Raw genomic sequence first — 24,285 nt, 5'->3', positions numbered from 1 at the left:
GCCATCGCACCTCTGTGTGATAAGGCAAATCACCATGCTCCGTTTCTAACTCCGTCAGAAATGCCTTGAACTGGCGGTGATTCAAACCTTTGGCTCTGATAAAGTTAACTGTGCGCGTGATGATGCTCATTACATGCTCCATTTTCAAGGCTTTACCAACGCCCTGGTGTATGATACAATGATAAGCTGTCAGCTCACCTGTCGCGTTTTCCTCTTGCATCTTTTCCCCTTCGCCACCAGTCCGCTCCTGTGTCCACACATCGCAGGTGCTCCGTCGGTTGTCAAACCCACGAGTTTTTCCCAAGGCAGCTCCATCTCATTTACACATCTTGACACCTCTTCATACAAATCATGCCCCGTAGTTGTGCCATGCATAGGACGTAAAGCCAAAACTCCTCTGTCACGCTTAGGTTGGAGTCCACTCCGGGATGAAAATTGACAACTGGGCAATGTCAGAAATGTCGGTGCTCTCATCCACAGCCAAGGAATATGCAATAAAATATTTTCCCTTTTTCACAAGCTGCTCTTTTAGATTGATGGACAACTGGTCTACTCTCTCGGCAATGGTGTTTCTGCTCAGACTCACATTTAAAAAGAGTTGCCTTTTTCTGGGCAAACTTCGTCACAAACTTTAATCATGCAGTTTTTGATGAAATCCTCCGTAAATGGCCGGGCTGATTTAGCGATCTCTTCTGCCAAAATAAAACTGGCCTTGACAGCAGCCTGGCCTTGTGATTTGGCTTTTTGAACAGAGCCTGTCGAGATTTGAGGCCTCGTTTTAATTCCTCTGCCTTTTGTAGCCTTTGTTCCATGTCCATATTCTTGTTTTTGTCCGCGTGTTTCGTTTCATAATGTCGTCTCAGATTATACTCTTTCAGTACCGCCACACTTTCTCCACACAGAAGACACACAGGTTTTCCAGCTACCTTCGTGAACATATACTCCGACTCCCACCTTGTTTGAAACCCCGGTTCTCAGTATCCACCTTCCGTTTTGCCATTTTTGATGGGTATCTGAAAGTTAATTTTACTGTGATGCTGACGACTGCTGTGCCAATAAATATTGAAATGAAGCAGCCTACTGCTCGGTGCGTCACCTTTGCATTGTGGGAAATGTAGTATTGGTGCGTGTAAAAGATCTGCGGGCTGCCGGCTTGCTGCGGGCCGGTTCTAATAATAAATCAAGATCATCCCAGGGGCCGTAAAAAACCTTCTTGCGGGCCGGATGTGGCCCGCGGGCCTTGACTCTGACATATGTGCCCTATATAGTGCACTACTGTTGCACAGGGCTGCGGTGAAAAGTTAGTGCACCCTAGAGAATAGGTGCCGTTTGAGACGCAGAGTCCCAAGGTTGAAGGTACGTGTGTTGCTATAGTTACTGTCTATCTCTGGTTGTCGTTACACCACGTGTAGAGGAGAGACGAGGGAGGGGAGAGGGAGGGGGGATATCAGGAGGGAGGGAGGGGGGGGGAGGGAGGGGAGGGGAGGATATCAGGCTCTTTCTAACTGTTTACTCTACTGAGCAGCTGTGTTGCACTCTCTCACATCATAAGCATCATTATTTTTTTTCAGTCTGTTATTTTTCTCCTCAACAGTTAACAAGGTAACTCTGTAACCACTGGTAAAGGTGCTGTCTCTCTATTAGGGCGCATTAGGCTGGATGGGAGTGGAGAGCTGTGGTGTCAGGGGAACAGATAGATAGATAGATGAGAGCAGAGAGCTGTGGTGTCAGGGGAACAGATAGATAGATAGATAGATGAGAGCAGAGAGCTGTGGTGTCAGGGGAACAGATAGATAGATAGATGGATGGGAGCGGAGAGCTGTGGTTTCAGGGGAACAGATAGATAGATGGATGAGAGCATAGAGCTGTGGTGTCAGGGGAACAGATAGATAGATGGATGGGAGCAGAGAGCTGTGGTGTCAGGGGAACAGATAGATAGATGGATGGGAGCAGAGAGCTGTGGTGTCAGGGGAACAGATAGATAGATGGATGGATGGTAGCAGAGAGCTGTGGTGTCAGGGGAACAGATAGATAGATGGATGGATGGGAGCAGAGAGCTGTGGTGTCAGGGGAACAGATAGATAGATGGATGGGAGCAGAGAGCTGTGGTGTCAGGGGAACAGATAGATAGATGGATGGGAGCAGAGAGCTGTGGTGTCAGGGGAACAGATAGATAGATGGATGATGGATGGGAGCGAGGGCCAGCCAACGAGAGCGTACAGGTCGCAATGGTGGGTAGTATATGGGGCTTTGGTGACAAAACGGATAGCACTGTGATAGACTGCATCAAATTTGTTGAGTAGGGTATTGGAGGCTATTTTGTAAATGACATCGCCAAAGTCGAGGATTGGTAGGATGGTCAATTTTACAAGGGTATGTTTGGCAGCATGAGTGAAGGATGCTTTGTTGCGAAATAGGAAGCCAATTCTAGATTTAACTTTGGATTGGAGATGTTTGATATGGGTCTGGAAGGAGAGTTTACAGTCTAACCAGACACCTAAGTATTTGTAGTTGTCCACGTATTCTAAATGGATGGGAGCAGAGAGCTGTGGTGTCAGGGGAACAGATAGATAGATGGATGGGAGCAGAGAGCTGTGGTGTCAGGGGAACAGATAGATAGATGGATGATGGATGGGAGTCAGTATTACCAACAGTCAGTATTACCAACAGTCAGTAGTCAGTATTACCAACAGTCAGTAGTCACTATTACCAACAGTCAGTAGTCACTATTACCAACAGTCAGTAGTCACTATTACCAACAGTCAGTAGTCAGTATTACCAACAGTCAGTAGTCAGTATTACCAACAGTCAGTAGTCAGTATTACCAACAGTCAGTAGTCAGTATTACCAACAGTCACTATTACCAACAGTCAGTAGTCACTATTACCAACAGTCAGTAGTCACTATTACCAACAGTCAGTAGTCAGTATTACCAACAGTCAGTATTACCAACAGTCAGTATTACCAACAGTCAGTAGTCAGTATTACCAACAGTCAGTAGTCAGTATTACCAACAGTCAGTAGTCAGTATTACCAACAGTCAGTAGTCAGTATTACCAACAGTCAGTAGTCAGTATTACCAACAGTCAGTAGTCAGTATTACCAACAGTCAGTAGTCAGTATTACCAACAGTCAGTATTACCAACAGTCAGTAGTCAGTATTACCAACAGTCAGTATTACCAACAGTCAGTATTACCAACAGTCACTATTACCAACAGTCAGTATTACCAACAGTCAGTATTACCAACAGTCACTATTACCAACAGTCAGTAGTCAGTATTACCAACAGTCAGTAGTCAGTATTACCAACAGTCAGTAGTCAGTATTACCAACAGTCAGTATTACCAACAGTCAGTAGTCAGTATTACCAACAGTCAGTAGTCAGTATTACCAACAGTCAGTAGTCAGTATTACCAACAGTCACTATTACCAACAGTCAGTAGTCAGTATTACCAACAGTCAGTATTACCAACAGTCAGTAGTCAGTATTACCAACAGTCAGTAGTCACTATTACCAACAGTCAGTAGTCAGTATTACCAACAGTCAGTATTACCAACAGTCAGTAGTCAGTATTACCAACAGTCAGTAGTCAGTATTACCAACAGTCAGTAGTCAGTATTACCAACAGTCAGTAGTCAGTATTACCAACAGTCACTATTACCAACAGTCAGTAGTCAGTATTACCAACAGTCAGTATTACCAACAGTCAGTAGTCAGTATTACCAACAGTCAGTAGTCACTATTACCAACAGTCAGTAGTCAGTATTACCAACAGTCAGTAGTCAGTATTACCAACAGTCACTATTACCAACAGTCAGTAGTCACTATTACCAACAGTCAGTAGTCACTATTACCAACAGTCAGTATTACCAACAGTCAGTAGTCAGTATTACCAACAGTCAGTATTACCAACAGTCAGTAGTCAGTATTACCAACAGTCAGTAGTCAGTATTACCAACAGTCAGTAGTCAGTATTACCAAGAGTCAGTAGTCAGTATTACCAACAGTCAGTATTACCAACAGTCAGTAGTCAGTATTACCAACAGTCAGTAGTCACTATTACCAACAGTCATTAGTCACTATTACCAACAGTCAGTAGTCAGTATTACCAACAGTCAGTAGTCAGTATTACCAACAGTCAGTAGTCAGTATTACCAACAGTCAGTAGTCAGTATTACCAACAGTCACTATTACCAACAGTCAGTAGTCAGTATTACCAACAGTCAGTATTACCAACAGTCAGTATTACCAACAGTCAGTAGTCAGTATTACCAACAGTCAGTAGTCAGTATTACCAACAGTCAGTATTACCAACAGTCAGTAGTCAGTATTACCAACAGTCAGTAGTCAGTATTACCAACAGTCAGTAGTCAGTATTACCAACAGTCAGTAGTCAGTATTACCAACAGTCAGTATTACCAACAGTCAGTAGTCAGTATTACCAACAGTCAGTATTACCAACAGTCAGTATTACCAACAGTCACTATTACCAACAGTCAGTATTACCAACAGTCAGTCAGTATTACCAACAGTCACTATTACCAACAGTCAGTAGTCAGTATTACCAACAGTCAGTAGTCAGTATTACCAACAGTCAGTAGTCAGTATTACCAACAGTCAGTATTACCAACAGTCAGTAGTCAGTATTACCAACAGTCAGTAGTCAGTATTACCAACAGTCAGTAGTCAGTATTACCAACAGTCACTATTACCAACAGTCAGTAGTCAGTATTACCAACAGTCAGTATTACCAACAGTCAGTAGTCAGTATTACCAACAGTCAGTAGTCACTATTACCAACAGTCAGTAGTCAGTATTACCAACAGTCAGTAGTCAGTATTACCAACAGTCACTATTACCAACAGTCAGTAGTCACTATTACCAACAGTCAGTAGTCACTATTACCAACAGTCAGTATTACCAACAGTCAGTAGTCAGTATTACCAACAGTCAGTATTACCAACAGTCAGTAGTCAGTATTACCAACAGTCAGTAGTCAGTATTACCAACAGTCAGTAGTCAGTATTACCAAGAGTCAGTAGTCAGTATTACCAACAGTCAGTATTACCAACAGTCAGTAGTCAGTATTACCAACAGTCAGTAGTCACTATTACCAACAGTCATTAGTCACTATTACCAACAGTCAGTAGTCAGTATTACCAACAGTCAGTAGTCAGTATTACCAACAGTCAGTAGTCAGTATTACCAACAGTCAGTAGTCAGTATTACCAACAGTCACTATTACCAACAGTCAGTAGTCACTATTACCAACAGTCAGTGGTCACTATTACCAACAGTCAGTAGTCAGTATTACCAACAGTCAGTAGTCAGTATTACCAACAGTCAGTAGTCAGTATTACCAACAGTCACTATTACCAACAGTCAGTAGTCAGTATTACCAACAGTCAGTATTACCAACAGTCAGTAGTCAGTATTACCAACAGTCAGTATTACCAACAGTCAGTATTACCAACAGTCAGTATTACCAACAGTCAGTAGTCAGTATTACCAACAGTCAGTAGTCAGTATTACCAACAGTCAGTAGTCAGTATTACAGTCAGTATTACCAACAGTCAGTATTACCAACAGTCAGTAGTCAGTATTACCAACAGTCAGTAGTCAGTATTACCAACAGTCAGTATTACCAACAGTCAGTAGTCAGTATTACCAACAGTCAGTATTACCAACAGTCAGTAGTCACTATACCAACAGTCAGTAGTCAGTATTACCAACAGTCAGTAGTCAGTATTACCAACAGTCACTATTACCAACAGTCAGTAGTCACTATTACCAACAGTCAGTAGTCACTATTACCAACAGTCAGTATTACCAACAGTCAGTAGTCAGTATTACCAACAGTCAGTATTACCAACAGTCAGTAGTCAGTATTACCAACAGTCAGTAGTCAGTATTACCAACAGTCAGTAGTCAGTATTACCAAGAGTCAGTAGTCAGTATTACCAACAGTCAGTATTACCAACAGTCAGTAGTCAGTATTACCAACAGTCAGTAGTCACTATTACCAACAGTCATTAGTCACTATTACCAACAGTCAGTAGTCAGTATTACCAACAGTCAGTAGTCAGTATTACCAACAGTCAGTAGTCAGTATTACCAACAGTCAGTAGTCAGTATTACCAACAGTCACTATTACCAACAGTCAGTAGTCACTATTACCAACAGTCAGTGGTCACTATTACCAACAGTCAGTAGTCAGTATTACCAACAGTCAGTAGTCACTATTACCAACAGTCAGTAGTCAGTATTACCAACAGTCACTATTACCAACAGTCAGTAGTCAGTATTACCAACAGTCAGTATTACCAACAGTCAGTAGTCAGTATTACCAACAGTCAGTATTACCAACAGTCAGTATTACCAACAGTCACTATTACCAACAGTCAGTAGTCAGTATTACCAACAGTCAGTAGTCAGTATTACCAACAGACAGTAGTCAGTATTACCAACAGTCAGTATTACCAACAGTCAGTAGTCAGTCATTACCAACAGTCAGTAGTCAGTATTACCAACAGTCAGTATTACCAACAGTCAGTAGTCAGTATTACCAACAGTCAGTATTACCAACAGTCAGTATCAGTATTACAACAGTCAGTAGTCACTATTACCAACAGTCAGTAGTCAGTATTACCAACAGTCAGTAGTCACTATTACCAACAGTCAGTAGTCAGTATTACCAACAGTCAGTATTACCAACAGTCAGTAGTCAGTATTACCAACAGTCAGTAGTCAGTATTACCAACAGTCAGTAGTCAGTATTACCAACAGTCAGTATTACCAACAGTCAGTAGTCAGTATTACCAACAGTCAGTATTCACTATTACCAACAGTCAGTATTACCAACAGTCAGTATTACCAACAGTCAGTATTACCAACAGTCAGTAGTCAGTATTACCAACAGTCAGTAGTCAGTATTACCAACAGTCAGTATTACCAACAGTCAGTATTACCAACAGTCAGTAGTCAGTATTACCAACAGTCAGTATTACCAACAGTCAGTATTACCAACAGTCAGTAGTCAGTATTACCAACAGTCAGTATTACCAACAGTCAGTAGTCAGTATTACCAACAGTCAGTATTACCAACAGTCAGTATTACCAACAGTCAGTAGTCAGTATTACCAACAGTCAGTAGTCAGTATTACCAACAGTCAGTATTACCAACAGTCAGTAGTCACTATTACCAACAGTCAGTATTACCAACAGTCAGTATTACCAACAGTCACTACTACCAACAGTCAGTATTACCAACAGTCAGTAGTCAGTATTACCAACAGTCAGTAGTCAGTATTACCAACAGTCAGTAGTCAGTATTACCAACAGTCAGTAGTCAGTATTACCAACAGTCAGTAGTCAGTATTACCAACAGTCAGTAGTCAGTATTACCAACAGTCAGTATTACCAACAGTCAGTAGTCAGTATTACCAACAGTCAGTAGTCAGTATTACCAACAGTCAGTATTACCAACAGTCAGTAGTCAGTATTACCAACAGTCAGTAGTCAGTATTACCAACAGTCAGTATTACCAACAGTCAGTAGTCAGTATTACCAACAGTCAGTAGTCAGTATTACCAACAGTCAGTAGTCAGTATTACCAACAGTCACTATTACCAACAGGCAGTAGTCAGTATTACCAACAGTCAGTAGTCACTATTACCAACAGTCAGTAGTCAGTATTACCAACAGTCAGTAGTCAGTATTACCAACAGTCACTATTACCAACAGTCAGTAGTCACTATTACCAACAGTCAGTATTACCAACAGTCAGTAGTCAGTATTACCAACAGTCAGTATTACCAACAGTAAGTAGTCAGTATTACCAACAGTCAGTAGTCAGTATTACCAACAGTCAGTAGTCAGTATTACCAAGAGTCAGTAGTCAGTATTACCAACAGTCAGTAGTCACTATTACCAACAGTCAGTAGTCACTATTACCAACAGTCAGTAGTCACTATTACCAACAGTCAGTAGTCACTATTACCAACAGTCAGTATTACCAACAGTCAGTATTACCAACAGTCAGTATTACCAACAGTCAGTAGTCAGTATTACCAACAGTCAGTAGTCAGTATTACCAACAGTCAGTCATTACCAACAGTCAGTAGTCAGTATTACCAACAGTCAGTAGTCAGTATTACCAACAGTCAGTAGTCAGTATTACCAACAGTCAGTAGTCAGTATTACCAACAGTCAGTAGTCAGTATTACCAACAGTCAGTAGTCAGTATTACCAACAGTCAGTATTACCAACAGTCAGTATTACCAACAGTCAGTAGTCAGTATTACCAACAGTCAGTAGTCAGTATTACCAACAGTCAGTAGTCAGTATTACCAACAGTCAGTATTACCAACAGTCAGTAGTCAGTATTACCAACAGTCAGTAGTCAGTATTACCAACAGTCAGTAGTCACTATTACCAACAGTCAGTAGTCACTATACCAACAGTCAGTAGTCACTATTACCAACAGTCAGTAGTCACTACCAACAGTCAGTATTACCAACAGTCAGTATTACCAACAGTCAGTAGTCAGTATTACCAACAGTCAGTAGTCACCAACAGTCACTATTACCAACAGTCAGTAGTCAGTATTACCAACAGTCAGTATTATTACCAACAGTCAGTAGTCAGTATTACCAACAGTCAGTATTACCAACAGTCAGTAGTCAGTATTACCAACAGTCAGTATTACCAACAGTCAGTATTACCAACAGTCACTATTACCAACAGTCAGTAGTCAGTATTACCAACAGTCAGTAGTCAGTATTACCAACAGTCAGTAGTCAGTATTACCAACAGTCAGTATTACCAACAGTCAGTAGTCAGTATTACCAACAGTCAGTAGTCAGTATTACCAACAGTCAGTATTACCAACAGTCAGTAGTCAGTATTACCAACAGTCAGTATTACCAACAGTCAGTAGTCAGTATTACCAACAGTCAGTAGTCACTATTACCAACAGTCAGTAGTCAGTATTACCAACAGTCAGTAGTCAGTATTACCAACAGTCAGTAGTCAGTATTACCAACAGTCAGTATTACCAACAGTCAGTAGTCAGTATTACCAACAGTCAGTAGTCAGTATTACCAACAGTCAGTAGTCAGTATTACCAACAGTCAGTATTACCAACAGTCAGTAGTCAGTATTACCAACAGTCAGTATTCACTATTACCAACAGTCAGTATTACCAACAGTCAGTATTACCAACAGTCAGTAGTCAGTATTACCAACAGTCAGTAGTCAGTATTACCAACAGTCAGTATTACCAACAGTCAGTAGTCAGTATTACCAACAGTCAGTATTACCAACAGTCAGTATTACCAACAGTCAGTAGTCAGTACCAGTCAGTATTACAACAGTCAGTAGTTACCAACAGTCAGTAGTCAGTATTACCAACAGTCAGTATCAGTATTACCAACAGTCAGTAGTCAGTATTACCAACAGTCAGTAGTCAGTAGTTACCAACAGTCACTATTACCAACAGTCAGTAGTCAGTATTACCAACAGTCAGTCATATTACCAACAGTCAGTATTACCAACAGTCAGTCACTATTACCAACAGTCACTATTACCAACAGTCAGTCAGTAGTCAGTATTACCAACAGTCAGTATTACCAACAGTCAGTAGTCACTATTACCAACAGTCAGTAGTCAGTATTACCAACAGTCAGTAGTCAGTATTACCAACAGTCAGTAGTCAGTCATATACCAACAGTCAGTATTACCAACAGTCAGTAGTCAGTATTACCAACAGTCAGTAGTCACTATTACCAACAGTCAGTAGTCAGTATTACCAACAGTCAGTATTACCAACAGTCAGTAGTCACCACCAACAGTCAGTATTACCAACAGTCAGTATTACCAACAGTCAGTAGTCAGTATTACCAAGTCAGTAGTCAGTATTACCAACAGTCAGTAGTCACTATTACCAACAGTCAGTATTACCAACAGTCAGTATTCACTATTACCAACAGTCAGTAGTCAGTATTACCAACAGTCAGTATCAGTACCAACAGTCAGTAGTCAGTATTACCAACAGTCAGTAGTCAGTATTACCAACAGTCAGTAGTCACTATTACCAACAGTCAGTATCACTATTACCAACAGTCAGTAGTCACTATTACCAACAGTCAGTAGTCAGTATTACCAACAGTCAGTATTACAGTATTACCAACAGTCACTATTACCAACAGTCAGTAGTCAGTATTACCAACAGTCAGTAGTCAGTATTACCAACAGTCAGTCAGTATTACCAACAGTCAGTAGTCACTATTACCAACAGTCAGTAGTCAGTATTACCAACAGTCAGTAGTCAGTATTACCAACAGTCAGTATTACCAACAGTCAGTATTATTACCAACAGTCAGTCAGTAGTCAGTATTACCAACAGTCAGTAGTCAGTATTACCAACAGTCAGTAGTCACTATTACCAACAGTCAGTATTACCAACAGTCAGTAGTCACTATTACCAACAGTCACTATTACCAACAGTCAGTAGTCACTATTACCAACAGTCAGTAGTCACTATTACCAACAGTCAGTATTACCAACAGTCAGTATACCAACAGTCAGTATTACCAACAGTCAGTATCAGTATTACAACAGTCAGTAGTCAGTATTACCAACAGTCAGTATTACCAACAGTCAGTAGTCAGTATTACCAACAGTCAGTAGTTACCAACAGTCAGTAGTCAGTATTACCAACAGTCAGTAGTCAGTATTACCAACAGTCAGTATTACCAACAGTCAGTATTACCAACAGTCAGTAGTCACTATTACCAACAGTCAGTATTACCAACAGTCACTATTACCAACAGTCAGTAGTCAGTATTACCAACAGTCACTATTACCAACAGTCAGTAGTCAGTATTACCAACAGTCAGTAGTCAGTATTACCAACAGTCAGTAGTCAGTATTACCAACAGTCAGTATTACCAACAGTCAGTAGTCAGTATTACCAACAGTCAGTAGTCAGTATTACCAACAGTCAGTAGTCAGTATTACCAACAGTCAGTAGTCAGTATTACCAACAGTCAGTAGTCAGTATTACCAACAGTCAGTAGTCAGTATTACCAACAGTCACTATTACCAACAGTCAGTAGTCAGTATTACCAACAGTCAGTATTACCAACAGTCAGTCACTATTACCAACAGTCAGTAGTCAGTATTACCAACAGTCAGTAGTCACTAGTATTACCAACAGTCAGTAGTCACTATTACCAACAGTCAGTCAGTATTACCAACAGTCACTATTACCAACAGTCAGTAGTCACTATTACCAACAGTCAGTAGTCACTATTACCAACAGTCAGTATTACCAACAGTCAGTAGTCAGTATTACCAACAGTCAGTATTACCAACAGTCAGTAGTCAGTATTACCAACAGTCAGTAGTCAGTATTACCAACAGTCAGTAGTCAGTATTACCAACAGTCAGTAGTCAGTATTACCAACAGTCAGTATTACCAACAGTCAGTAGTCAGTATTACCAACAGTCAGTAGTCAGTATTACCAACAGTCAGTAGTCACTATTACCAACAGTCAGTAGTCACTATTACCAACAGTCAGTAGTCAGTCATTACCAACAGTCAGTCAGTATTACCAACAGTCAGTAGTCAGTATTACCAACAGTCAGTAGTCAGTATTACCAACAGTCACTATTACCAACAGTCAGTAGTCAGTATTACCAACAGTCAGTAGTCACTATTACCAACAGTCAGTAGTCACTATTACCAACAGTCAGTAGTCACTATTACCAACAGTCAGTAGTCAGTATTACCAACAGTCAGTAGTCAGTATTACAGTATTACCAACAGTCAGTAGTCACTATTACCAACAGTCAGTAGTCACTATTACCAACAGTCAGTATTACCAACAGTCAGTAGTCAGTATTACCAACAGTCAGTATTACCAACAGTCAGTAGTCAGTATTACCAACAGTCAGTAGTCAGTATTACCAACAGTCAGTAGTCACTATTACCAACAGTCAGTAGTCACTATTACCAACAGTCAGTAGTCAGTATTACCAACAGTCAGTATCACTACCAACAGTCAGTATCACTATTACCAACAGTCAGTAGTCACTATTACCAACAGTCAGTAGTCAGTATTACCAACAGTCACAGTATTACCAACAGTCAGTAGTCAGTATTACCAACAGTCAGTATTACCAACAGTCAGTAGTCAGTATTACCAACAGTCAGTAGTCACTATTACCAACAGTCAGTAGTCAACAGTCAGTTATTACCAACAGTCAGTAGTCAGTATTCACCAACAGTCAGTAGTCAGTATTACCAACAGTCACTATTACCAACAGTCAGTAGTCACTATTACCAACAGTCAGTAGTCACTATTACCAACAGTCAGTAGTCAGTATTACCAACAGTCAGTATTACCAACAGTCAGTATTACCAACAGTCAGTAGTCAGTATTACCAACAGTCAGTAGTCAACAGTATTACCAACAGTCAGTAGTCAGTATTACCAACAGTCAGTAGTCAGTATTACCAACAGTCACTATTACCAACAGTCAGTAGTCAGTATTACCAACAGTCAGTAGTCACTATTACCAACAGTCAGTAGTCACTACCAACAGTCAGTAGTCACTATTACCAACAGTCAGTAGTCAGTATTACCAACAGTCACTATTACCAACAGTCAGTAGTCAGTATTACCAACAGTCAGTAGTCAGTATTACCAACAGTCACTATTACCAACAGTCAGTAGTCAGTATTACCAACAGTCACTATTACCAACAGTCAGTAGTCAGTATTACCAACAGTCAGTAGTCAGTATTACCAACAGTCAGTAGTCAGTATTACCAACAGTCAGTAGTCAGTATTACCAACAGTCAGTATTACCAACAGTCAGTAGTCAGTATTACCAACAGTCAGTAGTCACTATTACCAACAGTCAGTAGTCACTATTACCAACAGTCAGTAGTCACTATTACCAACAGTCAGTAGTCACTATTACCAACAGTCAGTAGTCAGTATTACCAACAGTCAGTAGTCAGTATTACCAACAGTCAGTAGTCAGTATTACCAACAGTCACTATTACCAACAGTCAGTAGTCACTATTACCAACAGTCAGTAGTCAGTATTACCAACAGTCAGTAGTCAGTATTACCAACAGTCACTATTACCAACAGTCAGTAACCAACAGTCAGTAGTCAGTATTACCAACAGTCAGTAGTCAGTATTACCAACAGTCAGTATTACCAACAGTCAGTAGTCAGTATTACCAACAGTCAGTATTCACTATTACCAACAGTCAGTATTACCAACAGTCAGTAGTCAGTATTACCAACAGTCAGTAGTCAGTATTACCAACAGTCAGTAGTCAGTATTACCAACAGTCAGTAGTCAGTATTACCAACAGTCAGTATTATCCAACAGTCAGTAGTCAGTATTACCAACAGTCAGTATTACCAACAGTCAGTAGTCACTATTACCAACAGTCAGTAGTCACTATTACCAACAGTCAGTATTACCAACAGTCAGTAGTCACTATTACCAACAGTCAGTAGTCAGTATCAGTATTACCAACAGTCAGTAGTCAGTATTACCAACAGTCAGTAGTCACTATTACCAACAGTCAGTAGTCACTATTACCAACAGTCAGTAGTCACTATTACCAACAGTCAGTATTACCAACAGTCAGTATTACCAACAGTCAGTATCAGTATTACCAACAGTCAGTAGTCAGTATTACCAACAGTCAGTAGTCACTATTACCAACAGTCAGTAGTCACTATTACCAACAGTCAGTAGTCACTATTACCAACAGTCAGTAGTCACTCAGTATTACCAACAGTCAGTATTACCAACAGTCACTATTACCAACAGTCAGTAGTCCAACAGTATTCACAGTCATATTACCAACAGTCAGTAGTCACTATTACCAACAGTCAGTAGTCAGTAGTCACTATTACCAACAGTCAGTATTACCAACAGTCAGTAGTCACTATTACCAACAGTCAGTAGTCACTATTACCAACAGTCACTATTACCAACAGTCACTATTACCAACAGTCAGTAGTCACTATTACCAACAGTCAGTAGTCACCATTACCAGTCAGTAGTCACTATTACCAACAGTCAGTAGTCAGTATTACCAACAGTCAGTAGTACCAACAGTCAGTATCACTACCAACAGTCAGTAGTCACTATTACCAACAGTCAGTAGTCACTACCAACAGTCAGTATTACCAACAGTCAGTAGTCAGTATTACCAACAGTCAGTAGTCACTATTACCAACAGTCAGTAGTCAGTATTACCAACAGTCAGTATTACCAACAGTCAGTAGTCACTATTACCAACAGTCAGTAGTCAGTATTAAACAGTCAGTCAGTAGTATTAGTCACTATTACCAACAGTCAGTAGTCACTATTACCAACAGTCAGTAGTCACTATTACCAACAGTCAGTAGTCACTATTACCAACAGTCAGTAGTCACTACTATACCAACAGTCAGTAGTCACTATTACCAACAGTCAGTAGTCACTATTACCAACAGTCAGTATTACCAACAGTCAGTAGTCACTATTACCAACAGTCAGTAGTCAACAGTATTACCAACAGTCAGTAGTCACTATTACCAACAGTCAGTAGTCAGTATTACCAACAGTCAGTAGTCACTATTACCAACAGTCAGTAGTCAGTATTACCAACAGTCAGTCAGTCAGTATTACCAACAGTCACTATTACCAACAGTCAGTAGTCAGTATTACCAACAGTCAGTAGTCACTATTACCAACAGTCAGTAGTCACTATTACCAACAGTCAGTATTACCAACAGTCAGTAGTCACTATTACCAACAGTCAGTATTACCAACAGTCACTATTACCAACAGTCAGTAGTCACTATTACCAACAGTCAGTAGTCACTATTACCAACAGTCAGTATCAGTACCAACAGTCAGTAGTCTATTACCAACAGTCACTATTACCAACAGTCAGTAGTCAGTATTACCAACAGTCAGTAGTCAGTATTACCAACAGTCAGTAGTCACTATTACCAACAGTCAGTATTACCAACAGTCAGTATTACCAACAGTCAGTAGTCACTATTACCAACAGTCAGTAGTCAGTATTACCAACAGTCACTATTACCAACAGTCAGTAGTCACTATTACCAAGTCAGTATTACCAACAGTCACTATTACCAACAGTCACAATTACCAACAGTCACTATTACCAACAGTCAGTAGTCAGTATTACCAACAGTCAGTAGTCACTATTACCAACAGTCAGTAGTCAGTATTACCAACAGTCAGTAGTCACTATTACCAACAGTCAGTCAGTATTACCAACAGTCACTATTACCAACAGTCGGTAGTCACTATTACCAACAGTCAGTAGTCACTATTACCAACAGTCACTCACTATTACCAACAGTCAGTAGTCACTATTACCAACAGTCAGTAGTCAGTATTACCAACAGTCACTATTACCAACAGTCAGTATTACCAACAGTCACTATTACCAACAGTCAGTAGTCACTATTACCAACAGTCAGTAGTCACTATTACCAACAGTCATTAGTCACTACCAACAGTCACACTATTACCAACAGTCAGTAGTCACTATTACCAACAGTCAGTAGTCACTATTACCAACAGTCAGTATTACCAACAGTCACTATTACCAACAGTCAGTAGTCACTATTACCAACAGTCAGTAGTCACTATTACCAACAGTCACTATTACCAACAGTCAGTATTACCAACAGTCAGTATTACCAACAGTCAGTAGTCAGTATTACCAACAGTCAGTAGTCAGTATTACCAACAGTCAGTAGTCACTATTACCAACAGTCAGTAGTCAGTATTACCAACAGTAGTCAACCAACAGTCAGTATCACTAACAGTCAGTATCACTATTACCAACAGTCAGTAGTCAGTACTTACCAGTCAGTACTATTACCAACAGTCAGTAGTCAGTATTACCAACAGTCAGTATTACCAACAGTCAGTAGTCAGTATTACCAACAGTCAGTAGTCAGTATTACCAACAGTCACTATTACCAACAGTCAGTAGTCAGTATTACCAACAGTCAGTAGTCAGTATTACCAACAGTCAGTAGTCAGTATTACCAACAGTCAGTAGTCAGTATTACCAACAGTCACCAACAGTCAGTTTACCAACAGTCAGTAGTCAGTATTACCAACAGTCAGTATTACCAACAGTCAGTATTACCAACAGTCAGTAGTCAGTATTACCAACAGTCAGTAGTCAGTATTACCAACAGTCAGTAGTCAGTATTACCAACAGTCACTATTACCAACAGTCAGTATTACCAACAGTCAGTATTACCAACAGTCAGTAGTCACTATTACCAGTAGTCACTATTACAACAGTCAGTAGTCAGTATTACCAACAGTCAGTAGTCAGTATTACCAACAGTCAGTAGTCAGTATTAACAGTCAACAGTCAGTATTACCAACAGTCAGTAGTCACTATTACCAACAGTCAGTAGTACCAACAGTCAGTTACCAACAGTCAGTAGTCAGTCAGTTACCAACAGTCAGTATTACCAACAGTCAGTATTACCAACAGTCAGTAGTCAGTACCTTACCAACAGTCAGTATTACCAACAGTCAGTATTACCAACAGAGAAACAGTCAGTATTACCAACAGTCAGTATTACCAACAGTCAGTATTACCAACAGTCAGTATTACCAACAGTCAGTAGTCAGTATTACCAACAGTCAGTAGTCAGTATTACCAACAGTCAGTAGTCAACAGTACCAACAGTCAGTATTACCAACAGTCAGTAGTCAGTATTACCAACAGTCAATAGTCAGTATTACCAACAGTCAGTAGTCAGTATTACCAACAGTCAGTAGTCAGTATTACCAAAAGTCACTATTACCAACAGTCAGTAGTCAGTATTACCAACAGTTGGTTGGAGGTAAAACATGACCTTTTCCAAAGATGTGTTTATGTGTTACGTTGGAGTCACAGGTGTATCAACAGAGAAACAGGTGTATCAACAGAGAACAACAGAGAAACAGGTGTATTAACAGAGAAACAGGTGTATCAACAGAGAAACAGGTGTATCAACAGAGAAACAGGTGTATCAACAGAGAAACAGGTGTATCAACAGAGAAACAGGTGTATCAACAGAGAAACAGGTGTATTAACAGAGAAACAGGTGTATTAACAGAGAAACAGGTGTTATGTTGGAGTTACAGGTGTAACAGAGAAACAGGTGTATCAACAGAGAAACAGGTGTATTTACAGAGAAACAGAGAAAACAGGTGTATTTAACAGAGAAACAGGTGTATCAACAGAGAAACAGGTGTATGTTGGAGAAACAGGTGTATTTAACAGAGAAACAGGTGTTATTTAACAGAGAAACAGGTGTTATTTTGGAGAAACAGGTGTATTTAACAGAGAAACAGGTGTATCAACAGAGAAACAGGTGTATCAACAGAGAAACAGGTGTATCAACAGAGAAACAGGTGTATCAACAGAGAAACAGGTGTATTTAACAGAGAAACAGGTGTATTTAACAGAGAAACAGGTGTATTTAACAGAGAAACAGGTGTATTTAACAGAGAAACAGGTGTATTTAACAGAGAAACAGGTGTACCTTTCTTTTTGAGCGTTCTGATTTCTTGGACATATTCTTCATCTTCTTGTGGAGATGGAATAACACCTGGAGAGGAAAAGGAAACGCATCATCAACATAACAGTCTGAACACATTCAGTTCTCTCTATACTTGGAATTCAATTGTGATAAACGGTTAGCAGTTAGCAGTTAGCGGTTAGCAGTTAGCGGTTAGCAGTTAGCGGTTAGCGGTTAGCGGTTAGCAGTTAGCGATTAGCGGTTGGCGGTTAGCAGTTAGCGGTTAGCGGTTAGCGGTTAGCGGTTAGCGGTTAGCAGTTAGCGGTTAGCGGTTGGCGGTTAGCGTTAGCGTTAGCGGATGAATGTATAAACGTTTCATTTTTATTGATTTATCTATTTATTTCACCTTTATTTAACCACGTAGACAAGTTCTCATTTATAACTGCGACCCTGACCAAGATAAAGCAAAGGAGTGCGACACAAACAAACAACACAGAGTTACACATGGAATAAACAACGCTCAACATATGTGGGACCCAAAATGAGGTACCGTGTTAGATAAGGGAGGTAAAAGGCAATAAATAGGCCATAGTGGCAAAATAATGACAATTTAGCCATTTAGCATCATAACAGATACATTACGAAGATGTGATAGAGGTCCTTCCTCGTGGACAGTCAGTCGGCCTTAATAACAGCACATACCTCCCTGTCTAATCTGTGGGAGAAAGGAAGCCCCTTCTCCCTCTCCTCTGGATGGAAGACAGTAGTTACCGTGACATACACGGTCTCGGGATGACATCGTCAACATTCCTCATGTACACATGTCCCATCAGTACCTTCTGTCCCATCAGTACTCTGTGTCCCATCAGTGTTCTGTGTCCCATCAGTACTCTGTGTCCCATCAGTTCTCTGTGTCCCATCAGTTCTCTGTGTCCCATCAGTGTTCTGTGTCCCATCAGTTCTCTGTGTCCCATCAGTTCTCTGTGTCCCATCAGTTCTCTGTGTCCCATCAGTACTCTGTGTCCCATCAGTACTCTGTGTCCCATCAGTGTTCTGTGTCCCATCAGTACTCTGTGTCCCATCAGTGTTCTGTGTCCCATCAGTGTTCTGTGTCCCATCAGTGTTCTGTGTCCCATCAGTACTCTGTGTCCCATCAGTGTTCTGTGTCCCATCAGTTCTCTGTGTCCCATCAGTACTCTGTGTCCCATCAGTGTTCTGTGTCCCATCAGTGTTCTGTGTCCCATCAGTTCTCTGTATCCCATCAGTACTCTGTGACCCATCAGTGTTCTGTGTCCCATCAGTTCTCTGTGTCCCATCAGTACTCTGTGTCCCATCAGTGTTCTGTGTCCCATCAGTGTTCTGTGTCCCATCAGTGCTCTGTGTCCCATCAGTGTTCTGTGTCCCATCAGTACTCTGTGTCCCATCAGTACTCTGTGACCCATCAGTGTTCTGTGTCCCATCAGTACTCTGTGTCCCATCAGTACTCTGTGTCCCATCAGTACTCTGTGTCCCATCAGTACTCTGTGACCCATCAGTGTTCTGTGTCCCATCAGTGCTCTGTGTCCCATCAGTTCTCTGTGTCCCATCAGTGTTCTGTGTCCCATCAGTGTCTCTGTGTCCCATCAGTGCTCTGTGTCCCCCCATCAGTGTTCTGTGTCCCATCAGTACTCTGTGACCCATCAGTGTTCTGTGTCCCATCAGTACTCTGTGTCCCATCAGTACTCTGTGTCCCATCAGTACTCTGTGTCCCATCAGTACTCTGTGTCCCATCAGTTCTCTGTGTCCCTTCAGTGTTCTGTCCCTTCAGTGTTCTGTCTCCATCAGTACTCTGTGGCCCATCAGTACTCTGTGTCCCATCAGTACTCTGTGTCCCATCAGTGTTCTGTGTCCCATCAGTGTTCCGTGTCCCATCAGTTCTCTGTGTCCCATCAGTACTCTGTGTCCCATCAGTTCTCTGTGTCCCATCAGTACTCTGTGTCCCATCAGTTCTCTGTGTCCCATCAGTACTCTGTGTCCCATCAGTACTCTGTGTCCCATCAGTACTCTGTGTCCCATCAGTACTCTGTGTCCCATCAGTACTCTGTGTCCCATCAGTTCTCTGTGTCCCATCAGTTCTCTGTGTCCCATCAGTACTCTGTGACCCATCAGTGCTCTGTTGCCCATCAGTGCTCTGTGTCCCATCAGTGTTCTGTCCCATCAGTACTCTGTGTCCCATCAGTACTCTGTGTCCCATCAGTACTCTGTGTCCCATCAGTACTCTGTGTCCCATCAGTACTCTGTGACCCATCAGTGTTCTGTGTCCCATCAGTTTCTGTGTCCCATCAGTTCTCTGTGACCCATCAGTACTCTGTGTCCCATCAGTACTCTGTGTCCCATCAGTACTCTGTGTCCCATCAGTACTCTGTGTCCCATCAGTGTTCTGTGTCCCATCAGTGTTCTGTGTCCCATCAGTACTCTGTGTCCCATCAGTACTCTGTGACCCATCAGTACTCTGTGTCCCATCAGTACTCTGTGTCCCATCAGTACTCTGTGTCCCATCAGTACTCTGTGTCCCATCAGTGCTGTGTGTACATGGGGTATTGACACACAAGCACCAGCCCATCAGCTAGCTTAGTACCACTCCAGGAAGCCTCTTCATTTGGCAAGACAGCACAATCTGGGACCAGGCTATAGGGGGTAAAAGACAGCACAATCTGGAACCAGGCTATAGGGGATAAAAGACAGCACAATCTGGAACCAGGCTATAGGGGATAAAAGACAGCACAATCTGGGACCAGGCTATAGGGGGTAAAAGACAGCACAATCTGGGACCAGGCTATAGGGGATAAAAGACAGCACAATCTGGGACCAGGCTATAGGGGGTAAAAGACAGCACAATCTGGGACCAGGCTATAGGGGGTAAAAGACAGCACAATCTGGGACCAGGCTATAGGGGGTAAAAGACAGCACAATCTGGGACCAGGCTATAGGGGGTAAAAGACAGCACAATCTGGAACCAGGCTATAGGGGATAAAAGACAGCACAATCTGGGACCAGGCTATAGGGGGTAAAAGACAGCACAATCTGGGACCAGGCTATAGGGGATAAAAGACAGCACAATCTGGGACCAGGCTATAGGGGGTAAAAGACAGCACAATCTGGGACCAGGCTATAGGGGGTAAAAGACAGCACAATCTGGGACCAGGCTATAGGGGGTAAAAGACAGCACAATCTGGGACCAGGCTATAGGGGGTAAAAGACAGCACAATCTGGAACCAGGCTATAGGGGATAAAAGACAGCACAATCTGGGACCAGGCTATAGGGGGTAAAAGACAACACAATCTGGGACCAGGCTATAGGGGATAAAAGCCCGTCTCAGAGGAACATGGAATGGGTCAGAAATTAAATACAGAGTGGATTTGTCTGAAATGACATCTTATCAAACAGCTATTCTAGGTTGGAGGAGAAAAGCATAATGCTTAAGACTGTAGAGTGGGAGACTAATGTTCTCTGGAGTGATGAATCACGCTTCACCGTCTGCCAGTCTGACGGACGAACCTGGGTTTGGCAGATGCCACCTGCCCCAATGCATACCAACTGTGAAGTGTGTTGGGGCTGTTTTTAATGGTTCGGGCCCCTTAGTTCCAGAGAAAGTGAAATCTTAACGCTACAGAATACAGTGACATTCTAGATGATTCTGTCCTTCCAACTTTGTGACAACAGTTTGGATAAGGCCCTTTTCCTTGTTTTAGGATGACAATGCCGCCTCGTGCACAAAGTGAGTTCCATACAGAAATGGTTTGTTGAGATTGGCGTGGAAGAAGTTGACTGGTCTGCAAAGAGCCCTGACCTCAACCCCATCGAACACCTCTTGGGATGAATTGCTGCGCCAGCTGCACTTTCAATGTTTTACCCAAGTCTGCATTCCAAATGGCACCCTATTCCCTATATAGTGCACTACTTTAGACCAGAGCCCTATGGAACTCTATTCCCTACATAGTGCACTACTTTTGACCAGAGCCCTATGGAACTCTATTGCCTACATAGTGCACTACTGTTGACCAGAGCCCTATGGAACTCTATTCCCTACATAGTGCACTACATTTGATCAGAGCCCAATAGGCCTTTCTCATCATAGTAGTGCACTATAAAGGGAATAGTATGTCATTTGGGACCGCAGAGAGAGGATATACAGAGGACAAATCCAATCTGATTTTATTCGCCACTTGCTTGGTAACCAACACGTGTAGAATAACAGTGAAATGCTGACTGGCGGGTCCTTTCCCAACAACGCAGAGCTAAAGATGAAAAAAGAAATGCAAACAGGGACATGAGGAATATATACACAGTGGAATAAATACACAGTGGAATATATACACAGTGGAATAAATACACAGTGGAATATATACACAGAGGAATTAATACACAGTGGAATATATACACAGTGGAATTAATACACAGTGGAATTAATACACAGTGGAATATATACACAGTGGAAATAAATACACAGTGGAATATATACACAGTGGAATATATACACAGTGGAATATATACACAGTGGAATGAATACACAGTGGAATGAATACACAGTGGAATAAATACACAGTGGAATAAATACACAGTGGAATAAATACACAGTGGAATATATACACAGTGGAATAAATACACAGTGGAATATATACACAGTGGAATAAACACAGTGGAATAAATACACAGTGGAATAAATACACAGTGGAATATATACACAGTGGAATAAATACACAGTGGAATAAATACACAGTAAATACACAGAGGAATATATACACAGTAAATAAATACACAGTGGAATGAATACACAGTGGAATATAATATACACAGTGGAATAAATACCCAGAGGAATATATACACAGTGGAATACACAGTGGAATATACACAGTGGAATTAAATACACAGTAGAATTAAATACACAGTGGAATAAATACACAGTGGAATAAATACACAGAGGAATATATACACAGTGGAATTGAATACACAGTGGAATATATACACAGTGGAATAAATAAATGAATATATACACAGTGGAATATAACAGTACACAGTGTAATTAAATACACAGTGGAATAAATACACAGTGGAATAACAGTAATTAATACACAGTGGAATAAATACACAGTGTAACTAAATACACAGTGGAATTAATACACAGTGGAATTAATACACAGTGGAATATATACACAGTGGAATTAAATACACAGTGGAATTAAATACACAGTGGAATAAATACACAGTGGAATATATACACAGTGGAATTAACACAGTACACAGTGGAATATATACACAGTGGAATATATACACAGTGGAATTAAATACACAGTGGAATAAATACACAGTGGAATATATACACAGTGGAATTAAATACACAGTGTAACTAAATACACAGTGGAATAAATACTGTAGCTGTTGTCGTTCCTCTTCTGAAGAGGAGGAGGAAATATCAGACCAATACGCAGCGTGGTAAGTGTTCGTCATATTTATTCCGCTGAACACAGAAAACAAACGAACAAGTGAATAAAGGAAACCCGAAACAGTCGCGTATGGTGAAAACACTGAAACGGAACATAACCACCCACAAACAAGAGTGGGAAAACAGGCTGCCTAAGTATGGTTCTCAATCAGAGACAACAACTACCCACAACTAACAGTGGGGAAACAGGCTGCCTAAGTATGGTTCTCAATCAGAGACAACAACTACCCACAACTAACAGGAGGAAAACAGGCTGCCTAAGTATGGTTCTCAATCAGAGACAACAACTACCCACAACTAACAGTGGGAAAACAGGCTGCCTAAGTATGGTTCTCAATCAGAGACAACAACTACCCACAACTAACAGTGGGGAAACAGGCTGCCTAAGTATGGTTCTCAATCAGAGACAACAACTACCCACAACTAACAGGGGGAAAACAGGCTGCCTAAGTATGGTTCTCAATCAGACACAACAACTACCCACAACCCACAGTGGGAAAACAGGCTGCCTAAGTATGGTTCTCAATCAGAGACAACAACTACCCACAACTAACAGTGGGAAAACAGGCTCAATCAGAGACAACAACTACCCACAACCCACAGTGGGAAAACAGGCTGCCTAAGTATGGTTCTCAATCAGAGACAACAACTACCCACAACTAACAGTGGGAAAACAGGCTGCCTAAGTATGGTTCTCAATCAGAGACAACAACTACCCACAACTAACAGGGGGAAAACAGGCTGCCTAAGTATGGTTCTCAATCAGAGACAACGATTGACAGCTGCCTCTGATTGGGAACCATACCAGGCCAAACACATAGAAATACAACAGACTACCCACCCCTCTGATTGGGAACCATACCAGGCCAAACACATAGAAATATAAACACAAGAGCAAAACATAGAATACCCACCCCCAACTCACGCCCTGACCAACCTAAAATAGAGACATACAAAAGGAACTGAGGTCAGGAAGTGCCATATACACAGTGGAATAATCCATCAAACCAGAAAGAGGACCTTTAGCAACACTAATGAGGACATGTCAGTGGAGAACATCTTGTACTGATATTTGACCACAGTCCCCTCAGCTATAAATATGTTCCATTTAAAACATTTTATAAATTCAGGCTCAAACTATTCCACTGGTAAAGATGTCTTGGAGAATAGAAGGACTTGGAGCATAGAGGGCTTGGAGTATAGAAGGACTT

At 41.2% G+C, this 24,285-nt stretch overlaps 1 protein-coding gene across 1 annotated transcript in view; it reads right to left on the bottom strand.

Moving 5' to 3' along the window:
• Positions 1 to 24,285, bottom strand: part of galr1b (galanin receptor 1b) — a 75,302-nt gene that overhangs the window by 29,012 nt on the left and 22,005 nt on the right. The window contains exon 2 of the mRNA XM_065016813.1: positions 17,616 to 17,681. Coding sequence (XP_064872885.1) covers positions 17,616 to 17,681 — 66 coding nt within the window. The remainder of the gene's footprint in view (positions 1 to 17,615; positions 17,682 to 24,285) is intronic.

Source organism: Oncorhynchus nerka, unplaced genomic scaffold, assembly GCF_034236695.1.
Source record: "Oncorhynchus nerka isolate Pitt River unplaced genomic scaffold, Oner_Uvic_2.0 unplaced_scaffold_859, whole genome shotgun sequence".
Classification (NCBI taxonomy): Eukaryota; Metazoa; Chordata; class Actinopteri; order Salmoniformes; family Salmonidae; genus Oncorhynchus; species Oncorhynchus nerka.
The sequence above is the reverse complement of the archived record's forward strand: the minus strand, read 5'-3'. Positions and strand labels throughout refer to the sequence as shown.